The sequence below is a fragment of the Opisthocomus hoazin genome, chromosome 7 (assembly GCF_030867145.1).
Source record: "Opisthocomus hoazin isolate bOpiHoa1 chromosome 7, bOpiHoa1.hap1, whole genome shotgun sequence".
NCBI lineage: Eukaryota > Metazoa > Chordata > Aves > Opisthocomiformes > Opisthocomidae > Opisthocomus > Opisthocomus hoazin.
In genome coordinates, this window is record NC_134420.1 from 3,680,800 (window position 1) to 3,702,598 (window position 21,799).

Below are 21,799 nucleotides of genomic sequence, written 5' to 3' on the forward strand. Positions count from 1 at the left end.
GACTTTCAAAACATGCAGTAAAGACCTCCTCTTGAATAGATTTCCCAAATGCCCTTCTATGACCTTGAAAGTAACCACGATAAATTGACTATCTTCACCTGAAAGGAATTAGTGCGACTGCTTTCAGACTTTGTGTATAAATTTATGGAATGGTTTAGATATTGTTTTGTTCCATCTGGAAAAGTATAAAAAAGGAATTTCCTTTATTCTTAGGCTGTGAATTGATCCTTCTAACATGTAGCTAGCTGTGAATTCAGTAGATCTTTCAAAAAGATTGAAACTGCAAGAGTACTGAGGAGAGGAGATAAAAAGGATCTAATGAAGAGATTTGGATTTACTTGGCCAACTAAAAAAAGTGAACTTGCAGAGAATAACTTCTCACTCAAGGATAAAGCAAGCCATCTGACTGAAGGGTTTGTGGACTGTTTGAATCTCATGTGTGGTCTATTAGATAACTTTTCTGCCTTGGCAGGTTGTAGTCCAGTTTATTACATCTGAAGAGGTTAGACTTGCCTTTTATAGGGGATGCATGATCGGAGAGAGTCAGGAAAATAATTCCCATTTAAATTCATTTTTTCTCCTCCTCAGCGAGAGATTGATAAAATACGAAATAGCCTTTTTTCTTTTTTTTTCCAGATAATGATAATCATTTCCAGTGGAGTGTACTCTACATGCTATTTTTCAGATTGTAATCAGCAATGATAGATGCAGTACAGCTTGCCTAAACGTATTCTATTGTCCTGATAGTTTCTATCTCTGTAAATTAGTATTTTAACTTCTGGAGTAAGTCATGCTTTAGGATAAGGTGTAGTTATTCTAGTTGTGAAATGGAAGCTAGGTTTCATGGTTTTGCCTCCATCAGGAACTTGTGCTTTAACCTTTATTTTCTTCATAACAGTCTTCATGAAGGACTTCACAATTCTAATTCTTTCCTCAAGTATCATTTTAATGGGCTGTTAACAAAGTAGAAATTCTTGCTGTCTTGAGAAGTCTACAGAAATGATGGTTGTTATGTTGAATATAACAGTGCTGAGTGTCAATGTCAGGTGTCTGACCGTGCGTAAATCTCTTTATTTCTCTTTCTCCATTGGCAAGTCTGTAAAATTGTGGAAATTCTGACAGCTCTGCACAATTCTTGAACTTAAAGTGTTAGAGGAGACACATGAACTGATGGACAAGTATGTTTTCTAATATGTAGTATTTGCATAAAGCAAAAGCGATTTTAGACTGACTTTTTTTTGGCCTGAAGTTTTTATATTTATGATTGTACTTCATGCAGAAATATTCTGCACTTGATAGGATGTATTTTGCATTTAACTTTGTATGCAATAAATCTTGGACTTACACAGCCCAAAGTCAAAGTAATGTGTGCCCTGTTTAAGTAATGAGCTATTGATTTTACAATTACTCATTTTATTACCATAATATGGAACTAGTAATATTCTGAAAACTCGTCTCTGAAATGGACACTGTTTAATTTCAGTTTGAGATGGGGCAGAAATGGACTTTAAGGATTTTACCTACTGAAATTTGGCATATCACAGATGGTAGGGACTGTTCAGCCTCATGTAGAGCTGTACACTGTACTCAAACCATCTGTGAAGAAATGCCTCTTCCTCTTGCTTGAGCTCAGACCTCTGGACAAGTTTGTACTATAAAGTCGCCTTTATTTGTCACTGGTGGCTGCACCCTGTATGCATTCTGTTGCGAAGTATTTACAACACCTTCAGGATCAAAAAAATGCTGCCAAGAAAGCTCATTGTGAGAAATTTTGACCTACTTTTACATTTGGCACCCCTTTGCCTGCCAAGACCAGGTAGACTATGAACAGACCTTCAGCATGTCGTCAGCGAAGAGGTCCAGTCTGACACTGAGAGAAGGGAACTCTGTCATGGCAAAGCAAACAGAAAGCGGTATTGCAAACAGTCAGAGGTTAAACTTCTCCCCCCCCCGCCCCCCTTCTCTCAGTGATGCAAAGAAAATTTGCTGGGAGATGGGTGTGGAGGTTGCAAGCTCAGTTTGCTTGTGTGTGTATGTTTTCTATCCTTTTCTTGCTGCTAGTTCTTAGCTCTGCAGCACTGGGGTGTGTGTAGAGAATCAATTTGCTTTCTGTGATTGCTTTAAACAACTTTAAGCTGCTCGTGCCGTAAGATTATTGCAGGTCCCCTTCTCCTAGTGAGTAAATGGGAAGAAACGGCTACACCTCTGATTTTTTCAAACCTATACTTTTGCTTTACAGTCTGTGATGGAGTGTTCCTTATATAGTAGGTAACTAAAACAGTGTATTAGTAACCTGTATTTGTCAAGTAATAGAGATCAGTTTGTATATTTTGTTACCAAAAATTCATGTTATGCTTCTCCTTTCCTTCCCTTTCTCCTCCCCGTTGCATGTAAAACACAAAAGTTCTTAAAATTGCAATTCAGTATTCCCACTTTCGATGTCTAAATTGAAGTATAAAACTGGGTAGTTGTTGCAATAAATGTGCTGTACATGAAAAGAAAATCATACGTGGCTTTCAGCCTTCTAATCTGAACTGTCATAGACCTCTACTAGGATGAAGAGAGCATAACTTGAAAATGCCTGTTCCTTTCTTTAGCTGACTGTGAAAGGACCCTAGATGCCTTTTTTTTAGGTATAGATGGCTAACGTTGATCAGGTGAATTGATCCTGAGTTTTCTGAGCACTTTTTTTGAAACTTTAGCCTTCAGCTTTTTAAGCAATAATACTATGAATTTTTTTGGTTTTGTCAACAAAAATGAAAGAATCAGAACAAAGTTTGATGAGGTACCTAGCTACTGGGCTTCCAAATTCTTTCTGTTAATGAATTGAGATGAGAGTGGGATTTAGGAAGGGAAGAGGAGGGGTGTTCTTTGAACCAAACACTTCCTATGATGAGGTTCTCAAAAGTAGCCTCTTAACATCTATTAAGCTATTGATTTTTTACAAGGAAACCTGAAGGAAAGGAGGTTTATTAATTTCACCGTGTATTAAGAACAATGATGGAGACAGCTTTACTATTGACCCTTCAGTAGGTTCAGTCAGTGTCTATAACATTGATGGAGGGCTGCAGTGCTACAGTACGGGCTGTCAGATTGCATGTTCCATCCCACCCCAGTATCGCTGAACCAGAGTGTGTTTGACTTTCTCAAGAAATATGGATTTTCTTAATATATCCTTCCTATAACAAGGGTGTTAATTGTAAGAAAAGGTAATCTCTGAATTATACAGTGAGTAACAATAATTTGAGAGACAGTATTCAAAGGCTGGTGATGCTTATGGAGGTCATTTGTTGCTCAGAGAGTCACCAGTGTGGTAGTTTGAATTCATGTGTTATTCCATTCAGAGGTGTTGAAATACTTTATAGTTTGGAAGACATAATTACATCACCACTTTAGCGGTAACGTGAAGTTCAATCCCTCAGTTAGAGTTGGAAGGTCACCAAAAGGCTAGTCCTTGATATGTGAAAGATCTGGAGTTTGGAGGCTGTCCATTGGTGTCCTGATAGCATCATCTTTGGCTTTGTTCAGAGCTTTAAATTAAAAGGTCACACCAATTTTTCTTTAATTAGTTTCCTCCTCGCCTTCTGGGTTATTAATGGCACTGAAGCAGATCCGGTCTCCTGTTGTGTTGAATGCTTCAGTGACTGGACTCTGTACAAGACCCGTGGTAACAATAGTTGGCTAGTTCAGAATTAAGAAAAGAAAAGAAAACTTGCTCATACTTCCTTCTATCCCAAATAGTTCTGCAAGTATTTTAAAGCCAGCCTAGCAATGTGTGTCCTGGTGCTTACAATTCATGAATACTTAACCTCTGACACTGTCTTTTTTCAGAGGAATGTCTTGCAACTTGTGCTGTGTAATGGCTTTATACCTAAAAGGGCATTCAAAATATATTTTTTTCTTTTTTTTACTTTGATCTTATTTTTAGTAACCTAATATTTAGTGAAAGACATGAAACAACTTCAGGCTCTTACAGATCGCTCCCTGTATATGAAAGGTCCCATTTTAATGTGGAGTTTATGCATTTTCTTTATCCACCGTCTACTTTTTCCTTAGCCAGTGACAGTCAGATTCCTAAGGCTACTTTCTCTTTAAGGACATACTGCTTACATAAATAGTCCTCTACACCATCTCCTTGTTTTATAATATCAATTGTTTATCAGAAGATCAGAAATATTCCTTAGAAATGTGTTTTCTTGCTTGTGCATGCCTTGTTACTATTTCAATTATGCAAATTCTTGATGCTGTGGAAATTTGTGCTTGATGACGCCAAGGCAGCTGCACGTTGTTAGCATTGTAGGCTGTCAGATGATCATGTGGGATTCTTGCAGCATGCAACATTCAATAGGATTGAAAAAGGGCTTTTGATGCAAGGCATAGCTTTCAGAATATTTTTGTGCCTTTTAGTTAGCTAATATAAAATCATAATTTATTATCTTTAAATTTAAAATGCTGCCTCATTTTTCTTCTGGTTGGTTTCATTTTGGCTTCACTAGAAGATGCATCTGGTACATCCACGATTGAGGAGTTTATTAATGATACTGTCGTTCAGTTCACTTACTTTTTTTCCTTTTAGAGTCTTAGCTAGCCCACAGATTACATGATCACATGTTCATTCAGTCATTCATATAGAACACAAACCACCATGCATGATTTCTTCTTCTTTCTTTTTCCTCTCTGCCTTTTTTATTCCCTTTGAGTTGCTTTGTCATGTTCTCTTTTATCATTAAGCTTAGTCTTTGTCTTCCCCTCGCTCCTATTTGTTCTGTATTTTCCCATGCTTGGTTACTGCAATATTATTTGATTAACGGGCTGTGATGATGATGAACCTGCACACTGGAGGAGCAGCTACTACAGTGGTGATGAAGGGATGTAATAATGGTCGCTATCCTCGGAATTCTCTCTACAGTGACTGCATAATAGAAGAAAAGGCAGTGGTCCTGCAGAAAAAAGACAATGAAGGATTTGGATTTGTGCTCAGAGGGGCAAAAGGTATGTGCTTGTGTGTGTGTGTGTGTGTATGTGTTTGTGATGTGCACTGGCATGAAGAAATTTATACATCTCTGAATATAAGCAGGAATTATTCTTGGTGCACTTGGTTGCTAGACAACAGGATTCTCTGTATGCTGTACTACTCAGATGGATTTTAGTGGCTTCTGTCTAAAGCAGTTTGTATTTTTACATAGCAGAAGCACTGCATAATCGTTTTGGGGGGAGAAAGTTTTGTCTGTATTTTTATTGTGTTGGTATATGTAAGATTTTGTCATTAATCTGTTTCGTTATGCAGTTTACCTAACTAGGGGGAACCTGCTTTCCTTATAAAACCTGCCTCTTTATTTCAAATGTCAGTCTATTTAAATAGGTCTGCGAATAGAAATAGACAAGAGAGTGATGTTTTGTTTAAAATAGGTGTGGATCTTCTGCAAGGTGACATTGGTGCAGTTTTAGTATGAAAATATGATCTTTTTTTATATCTTCAGAAGCTGCACGTATGTTGCATGGCCTGTAGTGTGCTCATTTTAAAAGCTGTTCATATGTTAAACTGCATGTTACTTTTCTGTAGACTAAAATCTACAATAATGGCATTCTTACGAGTTAAAAAAAAGCATTCTATTTAATGCTTTGCTTTTTAACTTTCAGTCCAGTTTGCACCTTTTGTATTTAAAAAAAAAATATATGATGGTATGTCCCATCTCTTGCTCCCCCTCATTTTACATGGGTTCTCCCTTGCCTTGCTTGAGCATGAAAATTATTCCATATCTTCATTCTTGGGACATCGATTTTGCTCTCCCTGTTCCCCCACCCCTAAACCAGGGCCACCATCAATTTTCAGTGTTGTGAAAGCTTTTCTAATTTTAGCTAAATACAATTTTTTGGAGTTATGCTAGGAAAGCCAATAGCGCTACCTTTTAGCTAACCCGTTGGCATGAGTTGTCTGTGCATCGACCAGGGGTTACTTCCTTTGCATAAGCCCAACAATTTACCCCAGATTTTCTCTGTGACAGCGAGGGCACCTCAGGTGAAAGACCCAAGGACTTTTCTGCTTGTATGTGTACGTGACAGAGAGAGAGAGAGAGAGAGAGAGAGAGGGCTGTTACAGGGCCTGCTGTGTCTCCTTTCCTAAAAAGTGATTTCTTCTGTTACCTTCTGTGTAATATACATTTAAATCTAGAAGAAAAATTCCATTTGATCTTTTTCATCCCTTCCCAGCCACCCCATACCCCCAGTTCAGCTGGATGCTCTCTTCTGGCGACAGTACATAATTCATTTTTAGTTGGATGTTGCCAAAGTTACAAGCATTTTGGTAGGCATACAAAAGGGTAACTTGAACTAATACTGAATGTCCTGGAATACTCAGAATCCAGCTGTTGCCTTATACAGCTTGATTTGGTTTGTGTCAGTAAAGAAGCATGTATTCTTCTCTCTGAATTGAAAACCTGTGGATTGCTATTGCAGAGATTGCACTCTGTTCCCAGCATCTTGATATCCTCTGAGGCAGAGTCCTCTTACTTTTAGCACCCACCATTTTTGAACCATAAATTTGAATGGCCAAGAATAGGCCTTTAATCAAGTGGTATTTGCAAGCACTCCGTAACTTTCTTTTTTTAATGTGGTGTTTATTTTTAAAGCTGACACACCAATTGAAGAATTCACCCCAACTCCAGCCTTTCCTGCTTTGCAGTACTTGGAATCTGTGGATGAAGGGGGAGTAGCATGGCAAGCTGGCCTGAGAACTGGAGACTTTTTGATCGAGGTAGGAGATACTGAAATTTGATTCTCAGTGCTCTCTTGGGGAAAGAGTGATGTTCCCTTTGTGAAATTTACTTTGGAAAAGGTGTGTGATGCTTCTGAAGAACAAGTTCAGTGCAGTAACGCCAATCAAGTACTTCACTTTCTCTATTTTAAAATCTCAATGCAGCATTTAGGAAGACAGTTAAAAAAGTGTTCAGGTTGGCTGGGAATTTTCTATTTGTTCTTTTTGTTATTTGGGAATACACTGTCAGAGAAATTTGGGACTTTTTATTCTTCTTTGCACTATTGAATTGAAATTTAGATTAATTTCAGTATTTATTGTAGGCTATCAATTCTGTGGTCTTCTAGATATTTTTACATAGTCACCAAAACTAATGACTTTTGTGCAGCTATTTCTGCAGTCAGAAATATCAGTGGTCTAGTGCTGTTTAGAAACCATGGAGAATAAAGCAAATTACTTTGGCTTGAAATATTTCTGACAGTGCACTGTAAATACCTAAAAAGGGTATATTTAAATATTCTCTTAATTCAAACCAAAACTGTCTTCGCGTTTTATATTTCGGAGGGTTTTTGGTTGGTATTTTGGGTTTTGTTGGAATAGGTGGTACTCCTTTTTAGTGTTACTGAGTAGTTTGCAACAAAATCATGATATGGATTTTCCTCCTTGTCCCCCCACAACCTTTTCATGACCAACAAAGCGATGCTGTGACTCTGTGAAACTAGGTATTTGAAAACAGGTCTTTCAGGATGAATCTACCAATTCTTGTCTGTAAGGTCTATTGATTTTTATTTCATTTTTTCTTATTTGGGCACACATGTGTTTTGTTAAAGTATTTACTGGTGCTGCAACATTCCTTTCTGCAGAGCAGGCCTTTACATTCGGGAGAGGCTATAATATGCAGCATTTTTTGCTCTGTGCAGTGAACTCCCATGGTGATGGAATTTAAATAGTTGCACAGCTTCTTCCCATCGTAACAATGAAAGAACAGGCCTTGCAGACTTCCAGAGTAAATAGATGTGCATTTTTATCTGTGCCTTCAAATAACATGTTTTCTTATTGTTTGTTTACTTAAGATTAAACATTTAGCAAACTATTAAACAATAGCTTAGAAATTGTACTGATAAGTGCTCTGCAAAGACGCTTTCAAACCTGAGATTATTGACGTTAGGTGGGGGTTTTGTTAAGCAACGCTTTATTTTTAGAAGTTGATGTCTTGTTAGGCTTTTAATCTATGGGAAGTATGAGTAGTCTGTACTGGCTGATTTCACAGATAGATTTGATGGTGGGTAATGTGTAGTTTAATGGAGAGGATTACAGAATGATAACTGTGTATGGATTTTTTTTTAAGATCTCTGAAGGGATGCAAGAAGTCTGGGATAACTGATTCTGCACAAAGCTTTACTGGTTTTCTGGCAAATGAAAGATGAATTATAATTAATTGTCCAGTCAATTTACTCCTAGCCTTAGCTTAGAAGAGCAGTTAAATATGAATATGCATTGCTGACTCAGGACGTTAATCCATACTCTACACAGTCCAGTATATTTGTAATTAATTCTGGAAGAAGCAGTTGTTACATGCAAATCAGATCCATTTCTATATAATTTATGTTCATCAGGGTTATTGTGTTTTGAATTTTGCAACTTAATTGAGGGGGTATGGTAGTCCTGAGAAATGACAACTTTGCTGTTGAAGACTTTTTTGTTGGAGGAAGGCAGGGATTTTTTTCTATGTTATGACCTACATGTGCTATTTTATGAACTACATGGTACTCTAAAGCCATCTTTGGAGATACTTATGCGAAAGATACTACTGTTGAAATCTAAATGGCTGGTCCACCTGCACTTCTAGGAATGCCAAGATACTTTATTTCTTGTGATGAACCGAGAAGAGTTCAATGTACTATGCATTGCAGCGAGTGTTATCAGAACTGGTGTAGTTAGTCTTACTGCCAAATGATTTCTCCCATGACTCTAAAGTTTATGCTGCTGTGTGTAAGTGCTACCTCAACCATTTGTAAGTAATATAATGCATTTATCATAAATGTCACATGAATAATAAAAGAGTTAATGGGCAACTAGAATCTTAATTAGTCCCATTTATAACGCTTGTGGCAAGCGTCAGGCTTTAGGGAAATGAGAGTCCGGTTTGGCAGAGGGCAGAAGGCAAGGGAGAGCAGATGTTTCACTCTTGCTGGAGGAGGTTTGGTGGCTTGGGGTCATGGAGATAAGGGGAACCTTTTCCCTTACTCCTCACTATGGAAAGACAGATCTGACAGGTGGATAGATCCTTTTCTTGGAAGCAGGAGAGATCATGAGGGTAGATGAGGAGAAGGCATCATTTCTTCATGTGTAATTATGGTCTGTGGATCTTCTGAAGGAGGTAGAACTTCAACAGCTACTGAGCCTACTAAAGTAGTTCAACGTTGAAGATCATGCGTGTTGAGCAGAACAAACAAAAGATCTATACAGAACAGGAAGGAAAGGTGTTGTCTTGCTTCAGCAGGTAAACAGAGTAGGTGTTAGCTGGAACAGGACTGGCATAGTTTCGACTGAGGTTTTTATCAAGTTTGCTGTTTTTCTGAAAAGCCATGTGATACTGATTTGTCCAGCCTGTACAATTAATTTTAACATGAGCCTTCAGAGTTGATTCTTAAACCTGCCTGTTGAAATAGTGTTCACAGACTCTTCATTGAAATTTCTAACAATATATGTTTTTTTCTCATTGTTCGAACCCAGTTGTATTTTTTGTGACAGAAATTGTAATGTGTGTAGTGGCTTTTCTGAATAGAGCACAAATAAAATGTATTGGAAAAGCGCATGAGTAGTTTTAGAGCTGAAACAGTTATCTAGAGACAGCTGTCATTATACATGGATTTTCATAAGCAGTTCCACAGTTGCCGATTCATGTGATTTTTCTTAGCTTTGATAAACAATCAGAAATGGAGCAGGTTTATGACTTGGTTGTTATAACCGAGGGAGATTGTATAGCTTGCCCTGTTTGCTATTTTTCACATTTTTGGCTGATATTTTCTTGAATCTTGGTATCTGCCCAATTAAAAAGACAGGTAAAAGTAAAGCAACGTATTAGTGCAAGTGCTATCCAACCTAAAAATTACAGTCTCCATTAGAAGGGGATTTAAAAAACTACAAGCATCATTAATGTATACACCAGTTCTAAAGCTATTGTAGGTCGTTGTAAATTCATCAGTGTACCTGGATTTCTATAGTACACCTGTTCAAGTTTGTAAATGCTTGATCAGAAAGATCCAAACCATAAGCTGATGTGATTTATTACTTGAAATATTTGCGAGAAAGAAATGTGTTAGCTCTGACTCTAAATCTCGTATTTGTGAATAATCTTTATGGGTTTAACTCTTCGTTACCTTTGTTTAGTGTAGTAGTCAAACTAAGCATAAATAGAGGAGCCATTGAATACCACTATTCAGAGCATTGCCTTGCAACATGGCTTAAAGAATTCTTGGGGTTGCGGGTTGAGTTTTCTTTTGAAATTTGCTTTGATGATGTATCCAAGTATAACCATCTTTAAATAAAGAGATCCGTTAAAGTGAAAGAGGTTTTTTAACTTAGAATAGTCTTTCAGGTTTTTTAGCATAGTAGGATATAGACTATCTTACTAAATTGAAACCCAGTGGATTATTAATGATTACTTTACTGTTGTACCCATGAGCTTGCAGCTGCTTTGCCGGTGTTGTATGCTGTGATGTGTGGGGATTTTTCATCTGCCACAGGGCATATCTCATATCAAACAATAATGTTATAATATTAATACTTAGAAAGTGAAATTAATGCTGCAATACTTTACCACAATAATGCATTTGTTCTCTAAACGAGGCATTGCAGTTTGCATTATTGTGCCATAAAATCACTTATTTTTCCACATAAATTGAAATCTTACTGTCTTAAGAATAGGGTGGCTGCTTATTTACATTCCAGTTAAAATGTAAACTACATAAAATCAGTGTATTATCCATTAAAAAGAAAGAAAAAAGGTGAAATTCAAGGCTTGATTTGAAGATCAAAATCAGAGATATTAATAGAAGAAATCTCATCAGTTTGCTGCAGAACAGTTTATACTTGTACTAAAACATGCAAAATGGTCTGTCGTATAACTGCCTGTATTGCTTTATCCTCAAGAGCTTACAGAATTTACTAGTACAAACTTTTCTTTAAGTAGTGGTAGGTGGAAAATAGACATCATTTGATTACAGGCAGCATTATTTTAATCATTCTATTAAAGTTCTCTGTCCTCTGACTATATGTAGAAAGTAGCAATAAGCATTTAGGGAGACACATACACTATCTGGAATACTAAAAAAAAAATACACACTTACATGCACGAGTAACTTTAGATTCATATTTGGCACTAGGTTAGATTTTTGTTTTATTCCAGTAAACACCTTATACAAACTTCAAAACTGATCTGGAAAGCAGGCTTGTAACTTTATTGTTGTAACTTAGACTGTAGACATTATGAATATTTTTGGCAAGCCTAGCAGTGTTATGTCTTACATTTGTATTCAATGGCGGGATGAATTAATGGTTTTACAAAGCCATCTGTTACTGATTTAAACCCTTTTAGCAACAGAGAAACCTTCACATCATTAATTGCCCTGTGGCTGAGTTTTCTCATATTCCTAGTGTGAACCTCGCTAACTTCTGTCACCAGATATAAATCTAAGATTTTTTTTTTTTCAGGCAGTTATATGGGGACCATGATATTTTTTTCTCTCTTGGAAATAAACTGAGGCTTTGTTAGTGTCTTTGTAATAACATAGATTATCACATTGCATTTTTGTGCAGTTGTTTTCTGAAAGTTTGTGCATATCCTCCCCAAAGTGTGGACACCAGCTCAGTGCAGTACTTAGTACAAGCCTCCCTAATATTGTGTGTAGGAGGAAGAAATTAAAAACAACTATATTCTCACATTTTTGTATGCTGTCTTTACCTCTCACGTGTATGCCTTTTGGGGGACCAAAAGAGTAAGGTCCACCCTAGTTCACTGCCCTGCATTAGAGGCTTCTTGTTGCCAATTTGCCCGTGCAGTCAGCCTCCCCTTTCATGCATCGAGCAGGAGACCGACCAGGTCCCAGCAGCATGCTCTGAGCTGCTCTGTTCCTGGACAGCATCTGGTTTGAGGTTTGGTTCAGCTGTACAAACAACAGTCTTCCATCTTTTTAGTGATGAGAGGTTTACCAAAACTGCAACTATACTGCCAAGTTTCAGCATGTAGATATTTATATGCAATATAGATATGTAACATATACTGAAAGTTTGTGTGTGTGTCAGTACATGGTTATTGTAAGGGTAGCAGGGCTCTCACTAACCTGCAAGTCTGAAGTACAGCAGATCTTGCGCACCTAGACTGGGCACCAATCTGTATGTTTAATCGATACATAGTTTGATTCAGCCAACCGTTAGAGGAAAAAGGTAATTTCCGTAAACCAGTTAGTCATCATCCTCTCGGTGACATCTGTAAACGATGTCTGTTAAGCACAAACATACCCCTGACACTTTCTTGAAATGAAAGTTGTCAGAGTCCAAAGGAAGCATTGTTCTTCTTTTGGTTTTGAAATTCTTCTGCTTAAGCATAACTACAGATGTATTGGAGAGGCGGGACGATGGGGCCTTGGAAAAAGAGCAGCTGTGGTACAAGTGGTGAACGGTCTGGTGTATCTGTGCAGTCTCTGACCAAACGGGTTTATTTTTCACTTGATTGAAAAGTATTTTCCTCTCTTTCCACTTAAACTCAGTGCGTGAGTGTTTGAGTTTGGTTTTTTTTTTTTTCTTAATTTGTGTTTTTAGTGGGTGATGGAAGCTGAGTGAAATCATTGTGCCTTTAAGGTGCTTAGGATCTGCACAAAAGCACTGTATAAAAATGACAGCTATTTTGGATAGTTCTTTGTATCTGTTTAAATGGAGCCTCTAACCTGCAGGAAGTGATGGCATTCCAAATGTGCTCAGTGTGGTCATAAAAAAGCTGGACCAATCTTGTTTAATTCTAAAAATACATTAATAAGACTGTTACCTTTTGGCATAGATGGAAATGGGCAGACAGAAAATAATTTGGTTTTGACAAGAGCTCGGTTATTCATGCCTAAGCAAATAATATGCTTTAAAACAAGTCTGAAAAGCAGACAAAAATGAAATCACTTGCTGTTGTCAGACGTACAAAACCAGCCTGTGAACAAAACTGGGAAGCGTTTCCCTTTAACCTTGATTCTACCTGAAGCGTATGCTGGGCTTGTGATCCCAAGGTGTAAGAGAAAATGGTGATATAGATCCAGTTTCCCAGAAATGTAACAAGCACCTGTTTGATACTGAGAACTGATTTTTATGCTTCTTTGAGAGGATGGTTGGGAGGAATTTTGGTGATAATGGTAGCAACAGTCAGAATTAGCACAGCTGTGTCCGTTCCGTTCCCCATTACCAGTTTTAAGGCATTTTGACCTAGATGCCAGGGTACTTTTAAGAGAAGTTTGCTAACATTGCTATTCTGACGGATCCTGCTGAAGCTCATGGGACTGTGTGTGGGGTGTGGAGCTATCCAGAGTGAGCTTTTTTGACTTCTTGTGAATATGAAAAGCAGTATTTCCCTGACTTGCTACTACAGAATCCTCTAAAAATAGCAAATTTGTTTAAAGACAGGCTACTTATTATAAATAACCAGTTCTTGGCCACCTAGAAGCCGTCCAGTGGTTCACATACAGCACAGCTATGGACAGTCTTCACGCTTGCAGACATCTGTCTATCCTCTACTCATATAATGCAAGAATAATACACCTCTTCCATTTCTAGCTCTTAAGTGTTGAGATTAAGACTAATAACATCATATAAATAAATGTCGGTTTTCAAGGTATAGTTTGGAGATTTCCAGAAGACATTATATTAAAATTAATTTCTCTGAAGCTTGTTGGCTTTTTTAAGTCTCTTGATACTATGGAAACCTGGTTGCCGGAATGGAGCTATATGAAAAATAGTACTTGTGCCTGGTATTTTAGGGGAGAAAATACAGTTTCTTTTATTGCGGGATGTTGCTACAAACCTGCAAAATTACAGGTGAAGGAAAACAGCTGAGTTGTTTTAAATAGTGAAGAATTAACTGACAAATTCCTACAGTTGAGTGCTGCAGTAGAACTAATCTAATACTTGGAATTTTTCGTTTTGTTTTTTTTTTTTTTTTTTTCCTTTTTTCAGGAGGTGTAAGCATCTTACAAGCAGAAGAAATACTATAATGTGGAGTTGCATGTGTGTGTACATGGGGTTTTTTATTTATTTATTGCCAGCTTTCTTATTCTGAGGCTGGCAGTCAATCTGCGTGATGCTGAAATGCTAAGCTCACCTGCTGGATGTGTTTCATGAACCAGAAGTGTGTCCAGAGGGTAAAAGGGAGTTGCCTGACATCTGATAATCACATGGTTCATGAGCAGTAACCTTACTCTCTCTTCCTACCTGTTCCTTCTCCCACCCAAAATTTCTAGTTTTCTGAAGAAATAGCTTCATTTGCGCTCTCAAACCATGCAAATACATCTTTGCTATCATCTCCAAATCTGAAAAAGTGAATGAAAACTCTAGAACTTGACATGTATTCTATTCATTTAGTTTTTAGTTTTTCTTGGTAGGTTTTCCTGAAAATCAGAATCTTTTAACCTGTGCTGTGGAATGGGGTTCCTGAACTGTTTTAAATGTTCCAGAGGGGTTAGATAAATTGCTTCATGCTGGTATACAGAACAGGGTCCCCACTGCTTTTCTGTGGGTGCTAGGAACTGCAGAAACACTCTTGGTTTAGGGAAATTCTGAATTTTTGAATCTGATCTAGCAGAAGCTCTGCATTCCTTTAATTATTGTTTCTTTTGCATTCAATTTCTAGTATGTGACCTCTAAAGATGAGTTTCTGTGGGTTCAGATATAATCCAATAATTACTTAATAAAGCAGGAGAAGACTTTCTTCTCTATTGCTTTTCTCATCCTGCTGTGGCTGTAGATGGAAGAAAAAATCACAAACTTCTAATCTATGTCTTGGTCTAGTTTGTGTCCTTACACAACATTAGGGTATGTATAAATAGTATAGGACTCTGTCTTCTATAATGGAAAATAGAAGGCACCAAAACCAGGACACAAAAGGCAACATAGTTTGACAAATCATCTAGTGAAAAGCTTGCTGATTTTGATAGATGGGAACATTCAGCGCTGGAGAGGTGCTAAGCTTGATCACAGTAAACTGGTGGTCATCCCTCTCCAAGAACTGCTGTGTCCCATGAAGTCATTGTACAACTATGCAGGAGACCAGTGAGAGAGAAGGTAGTGACAGCAGATGGCTTTCCAAGGAATCCCTGCATTGTGTTCTGCTGCACTCAGAGCATTTCCTATGGCTTGTGACTTTGGGACTCAGCAAATTTATCTAATAAAGAAATTGAAATAGACTTTAAATCAATCAGATTAGAAAGAATATTTTATATCCTATTGTAATACTGATATAAATCTTTTGAGAGACTTGTATATAACAGTGGAGAATAATAATCCTTTATCTCTACGACTTCATTTTTGCTTCATATATTCTAGCGGTAATTTGGGGAGTTGGGTCTAGTTCTCCTCACCTCGTGGTACAAAATTGTCACTTGTTACAAGAACATTATTTCTCGGTGGTTTCACATGCCAGTTTTCAAAATAGGAAAACTCCTGGATAGTCTTCACAGCGCGTGGCAACTTTTCTGTAAGCGGTGCTGGATGTGATTGGACTTCAAGGTCTGAAAACTTTGCTGATCAGAGCACTCAAAATTGTCCTAGCAAATACATCAAATGGATTTTTTCAAGAATGGGTAATTAGGGAGATAGGATAAAAGTAGGTAGCTAAATGTATATTTGCCGGTGAAGAAAAAATTTACAAGCGTGCATGTACATAAAAAAGAAGTTGTGGAAGAGTTTATTTACAACCTGCAACAAAAAGCATTGATTCTGTACAAATAGCGTGGTTGTTTAGATACTCGCTGGAATAGAGAGTTAGGAGAGAGTCAGGGCAATCCTGGGCAGAATGAGTCACTGTAGAGATAAACTTCACCATGAAATACCCCTGATTTATGAGTTGAATAGTTGCTAAAGAATTAGCATTAAAGATGGCAGAAAAGCCTTTTTATAAAGGCTCGGCTTGGACTTGTACTGATGTCATGTAACAAAATGTTGTAGCCTTGCATATATTTGATGCCAGCCTATATGCTAAAATAGGTGAGGAAATATGTGAAGCTCCTGCTTTGTGCTCCCAAAAGCAGGTCTATGAGGCAGATACCTCCTGTGTTAACTAAGTTGTATTTTCTTTTAAAGAAATATAAACTGCAGAATCAAAGGATCTTTTTTTTTCATAATTCACAAGATAAATCTCTCTAGTATTTTTGTTACAATTATTTTAGAATTGTTTTTCTAACAGGCTTTGAACAACTGTTTGCTTTTAATGGAATCAACCTGTGGCTTGGCTTTTCAGCACTAGATAGATTTGTGTGAGGCAGTAGTCATTGTTGACAGACTTGTAAGTTGTTAACAGTGCATTTGGTGTGTTTATTTACACTGAGGGTTATTATGACTCACTTCAGCTGCTAAATTAAAGACAGAACTGTTTTTAAATGACCAGCAAAACATTTATTGTAAGCATTTTCTTAAAATTTGTTGTTAGTTCTTTCTATCTAAATATGCTTTATTGATTGTGCCTATTACGGAGCTGGCTTTTACAAAAACTGTGCAGACTGGGAATTGAATTTAAGATGTGTTTTGTCTGTGAGTAGGTATTTGGTTCCCATAATTCCCTGTGCATTTTTAGAATCTGTTTGAGATATTTTAATAGAAACTAAGCGTGCACCTAAGAAATTGGTTGTTCTTCAGAGATGGAAATGATGTGGGCACCTGTTGTCCAAGAATCAAAGACTGGGATTATTCATGCCCATCTCTCATTTTTCTGCAATTTCTTTTCCATTTCTTCTGCCTGTCCCATGCAAACCTTTTCAGAAGTACTGTTCAGCTCTTTAGCCCTATTGCTTCTTTCTTACGGTGTGGGCCCAGCTCTGGGTGCTTCAGTGGTGCCCCATTGGGTCTCCCAAAGGTGTACTGCTTTGTTCTGGTGTGCTTATGTAGCATATTGATCTAGGTAAGCCACGAGCTGCATCACTCTTGTTCCACCTGTAAAGGTGTTAGAACCTCCGTATTGAGACAAGATGCTTCTCTTTGGCAGCTCTGAAGTTAAGGAAACTGCCTGTGTCTCGTCTGGTAGCCAGTAACGCAAAATGGGCTACTGCTGCCATTTTAAGCCCTGCCACGTGATATCTTTACCAAGTAGTTGGATAACTTGCAGCATTTTAGAGTTCTCTGAGGCAGAGTTCCAGCTTTCTGTGTTAATTGTAATTGCCTTAGCTGGGTGTCTGTGTTTCGATGGGTTTACTGGAAGTGGAAACCTGTGATTCAGAACTTTCCCATAATGGGTAAATACTCTCATGGCTGTGTGGGGTGGCTGGATCTTCTGTGAGCTATTCAGACGTGCCTGATCTAGCTACATTAAGTCTTGTAATTTAGGCACTGACTGGTGTGGTTTTTTTCCTTCTTCAAGGGAGATTGAAATGAAAGCTAGATTCATTTCATATAGATCAGGATGTATTAATGTTAATGTTGACTGTCACTGGAATAGGAAGATTGTTTAGATAGATTTTTCCATCTCTGAAGGGTTTATGTGGTTGATAAGTTCTTATGTTTAGCAGTAGAAAGCAGGGTTTGGAGCATAAAGAATGTGAACTGGTACAATAAGTTACACTGCTGTAAAACTCAGCAAGAATACCTTTTCCAAACAGGAATATTGTCTTCTTTCTAACATTAGAGGGGAATTTTTAATAAGTGAAATTTCCCCTTCATTTGCATACTAACACATATCTAATTGCTAGATTACCATTTACACATGAGCTTGCTTCTCTGTTTATTAAAAAATATTTGGTATTTTAAGTAATTTTAAATGCTCCTTTTTGCCGCTTTTATTGTACAAATGAATGTCATTAATCCAATTTAAACTTGAAAGTTGTTTTTTCTAAAGAGCTTTTGATGTAGTGAGGTGTAAAAGTTGTTTAATTTTTAGGGTTTTTAGTGATGATCTTAATGCAAAATGATGCTGCTAGGCAATTATCCATGCAGAGAGTTTTCAACACAGTTACTCATAATAAACACCAGATCAGTGACGTGATGACAGTTTTGGATAGATGCGTGATCCCATTCCAAGTATTGACTTTCAAATTGGCATGATTGTGCAAATTGTTTGTTGGTTTTACGTTTTAGAAAATTCTATTTACAGGACAGAAGTATATAAAACTAGATGAAGGAATATACTAGAATTAAAGTGAACCCACTTGCAAGGTTACCATTTCTGTGGCTCGGTCAGCAAAACAATCACGATGGGTTTTGCTCACTTGCTCACAATAAAAGTTTATGTGCTTGAGTTGAAAGTGTTGTAGAAGCCAGCCTGACTTTAAACAACTGATGTTTAAGCAGGTGAAGGAAGCTTGTGCTATCATTCAGCCAACGTTATGCTTAATCACACATGGCGCTGCTTTGGAAAATGATGATTGGAAAAAAGAGAGGTAGCAAACTTTTATCCTTAGCAGTCACTTCCTTAGTTAAAATAGTCTTACTTAGGAGAGGTGTGTGACTGCAGTTGAACTACCCAGGGTAACTGAGATTTAGGTTTTTTAAACATTTACTAATCCAGAATAGGGTTTGGGGGTTGATTACTATTTTTTCACTCAAATACAGAGTAGATGCATCTCGCAGTCAGTTGGCTCCATTTCTGTGTTGCTGGGATTACTGTTTAAGGTACATAAATTGAGTTAATGTACAGGAGCAGCTTTGTTTAAATTGTCTGGCCTATAGCTCAAGGGAAAAGGATATAGTCAGAATATTCTTTCCAGAATGATGAATACAGTTTGGATCTTACACACTTCTCCAGTACCCTAGGTGGGACTATTTTTCACGCTTTTGGAAAGTACTGGGCTTTTAAACAGCCATGTTTGGTTGCCATTAATCGCTTTCTGGTCATTTCCAGTGCTGCCAGCTTTTACACTTCTAATGTTTGCATTTTTGTACTTGCAGTGTTCGTTTTTTCATTCTGTTTAAATCCCCAGATTTTTTATGTCTATCTTATAAAAATAATGCTCATTTAAAAATAAAACTTCTAATTTTCATCTTTAAATATTTTTTGTTATAAATCTGTAAGGAAAAAATACATAGATCTCTGGTTCTCAACGTTTTGTTGAAACGTCATGATTATCTTTTGTTAAATCTTGTTTCTGTTGAGCTCTGGCAATATGAAGCAATAGATATAGTACTTAACCTAATGCCAAACCGTGTTCATGTTTTGAGTTGGCACTGAGAAATGGCTCAGTAGTATGCTTTATTTTTTTCAGACTCATTGAGCCTGTTAGTGTTATTGGCTAATTTCTCATATTGGCTGGTTTGACAAGTTGTCTGGCATTTCTGTCCTCAAAAGGACTTCATGGAAAAATACCAATGGTGTGTTGTTTTTTTTGCTTTGTTGTTTTTTTTTTTTTTTTCCTTCTAGTATTTAAATTTCATAATTTTCTACAGATTGGAAATAGTTTTTGCCACCTTCTGATTTTGATTTCTGGTCCCTAGGGTTCTGAATTGGGAACCACTTCCTTCAATAAAATGTGCCATGTTTGCACAGCAACTTCTTTTATTGTTCTGTAATAATATCTTTGGATTAAGTGTCTCTTTTGAATTATTATTTTAATTAGTTTTGATTCACTTTGGTTATTGTTCTCTCCTGTGCATACAGTGAACTCTCACAACAAAGTTTACTCTGAAAACTGCCCCGTTACAATTACAGACATTAAAAAATTACGTATCAGGTCCTCCTGTCGCTACTCATTGCTAACAGAGTAAGATGCTTTTGCTCCGACACGCTGTTACAGGGCGTTGCCCCTCCGCGCTCTCCTGCCGTGCACGCTGCAGACTGGAGCTTGGAGTAACCGAGTTCAAACCCCAACTTTCTCTGTAGTTAGGTGAAGGTTCTTGGCTGTCTGGTCTTCTGTATCCTAAATACAAAAGGGGATATTTAGTCTGCACAAACTGCAGAGTTGAGTGTTTGCTTTATGAGGAATTTGCATACGTCAGCAGGAGTGACTAAAACTTGAGGTAGGCTCAGTAAACCTATTACCAAAGGTTCCTCCTGGTCTCTGCAAGCCCCATCTGTTTCTAGCACAAGAAGGGTTTGATTTTATTTGATGCTGTCAATATGTCATCTGTATTTCTGAGGTTCTGTAAGATCCAGCAATGTCTTACTGCCCTCAACTCATCTTCGAAGAGTTAAACTTTGAGTGTGTACTCTGAATTTGAGTAAGATCCACCAAGTAGTTGATGAACTGTTATCAGAAAGGCAGAGGGACAAAAACCAGATAAAATGCAATCCCAGCATACTTTTCTTTTGTCAGTCTTTTTGCTAAAGAGATGAAAGGATCAGGGAAAAAACCCTTATGAATGTAATCCCAAAAGTTGAAAGAGCTGGAAAGAAAACAAGATAATTGGGAAAAAGTGATTACTTTTTTTTTCTCCCCATCAGTGTAGTGAGACATTTTGATCTGATAATTTAGCAGACCGATATCTTTTGTGATGCAGAATAAAGCTTCAAGATACCAATCTGAGGATCAACTTTGTATTTGCAAATTATCAGTTTGTCGGAATGCCTCTGCTGGGTTTTTAGAATATTAGGGGTGGATGAAGAAAGAAGGGTATACTTAGATGTAGAATTACAGAAACTAATTTAAAATGTAGCATTTACTAAACATAATATGCAATGTAGAAAATGCATACCAACTGATTTCAAGAAAGAATAAAATCCAAAGAAAGGCTGCTTTGGATTTTACATTAGGAATTTTTCAGTAAGGTTTTTGAATCAGCCTGCATTGCTAAGAGCTATCCAAGTCAAAATAAAATAGAAGTTTTTCTTCGAAGATAAAACTATGGCTTCATAGACAAGATTTCTTTAAGGACTCCAAATGGCAGCTGGGCTTTAAGCAAGGACTTGGCTGTCCCTGGTTAGGGACAAAAATGCTCAGAAGATGCTTCGGGCAAGGACGTAACTTGAACTGGATAAATCCAGTCCATGCGTTTCTGCACAAATATTAGTGGGAAGCCAATGGCAGTACATGTTTTGGAAAATTAAACATTGGAAAATTGTCAGATTTATGTCTGTATATCAAGGCACTGAATCACTTGAGGATTATCAACAGTAAAATATGTAAGTAAGGCTTTTGATATATAGTTTGTATGTGGAAAACAGCATAAATCCAGCGCTTCCTAACATCAGGGAACTCTGACCAATCTTTAAAAAAATTTTTTTATTATCTAAATTCCTAATTTTTGAAGGATTTCTTAAGAAGGTAAAACCATTCATTGTAGAACTCATACTGTCCTTTCATCCTCCCAGGTCTTGTCATCTTAATGTTAATGCCAGCTGTACCATCTGATTCTTCTGTCAGTTACTGTAGATAACCCTGTGGTTCAAGCAGAGACATCCAAACCGGTGCACCTTAGCTCATCGTCAAAATTAGGCTTCAGAACCCAATAGTAATCACAGAGCTGGTACTGAAAAATGAGAGTCCAGCTATGCAGTCCAGCTACCTGGGAGAAGCGCTGTCCCTTTTCTCAGGTGTTCGGGGTTCCTGGAGACGTGCAATCAACATAAGTCCCTTTTCTTTCAGTATTACTAATACCAGTGGTAGCATGAGCTGGATGTAGCTGCTTCAGCTACCATATGTATCCATCTCTTCAGGCTGTTCATGTTTTATGGCAGTCTGCCAGGATTTTTCTGAGTAATGCGAGTGGTGGGGAATAATAATATTAACCCTTTTGTATCTTAGCCAACTGTGAGTAGGATTGTGTGGAGCAGAGACTGCTTTGTAACCTTCCCTGCTCACCCTTTCTCCTCCTCTGTGCCCCCCAAATTGTACAGCTCATAGAATCATAGAGTATCTCAAGTTGGAAGGG

At 37.5% G+C, this 21,799-nt stretch overlaps 1 protein-coding gene across 5 annotated transcripts in view; it reads left to right on the forward strand.

Moving 5' to 3' along the window:
* Window positions 1-21,799, forward strand: part of SHANK2 (SH3 and multiple ankyrin repeat domains 2) — a 331,195-nt gene that overhangs the window by 189,068 nt on the left and 120,328 nt on the right. For all 5 annotated transcript variants that reach the window (XM_075425300.1, XM_075425301.1, XM_075425304.1 and 2 more), the window contains 2 exons: window positions 4,910-4,992; window positions 6,630-6,754. In XM_075425300.1, the coding sequence (XP_075281415.1) occupies window positions 4,910-4,992; window positions 6,630-6,754 (208 nt within the window). The remainder of the gene's footprint in view (window positions 1-4,909; window positions 4,993-6,629; window positions 6,755-21,799) is intronic.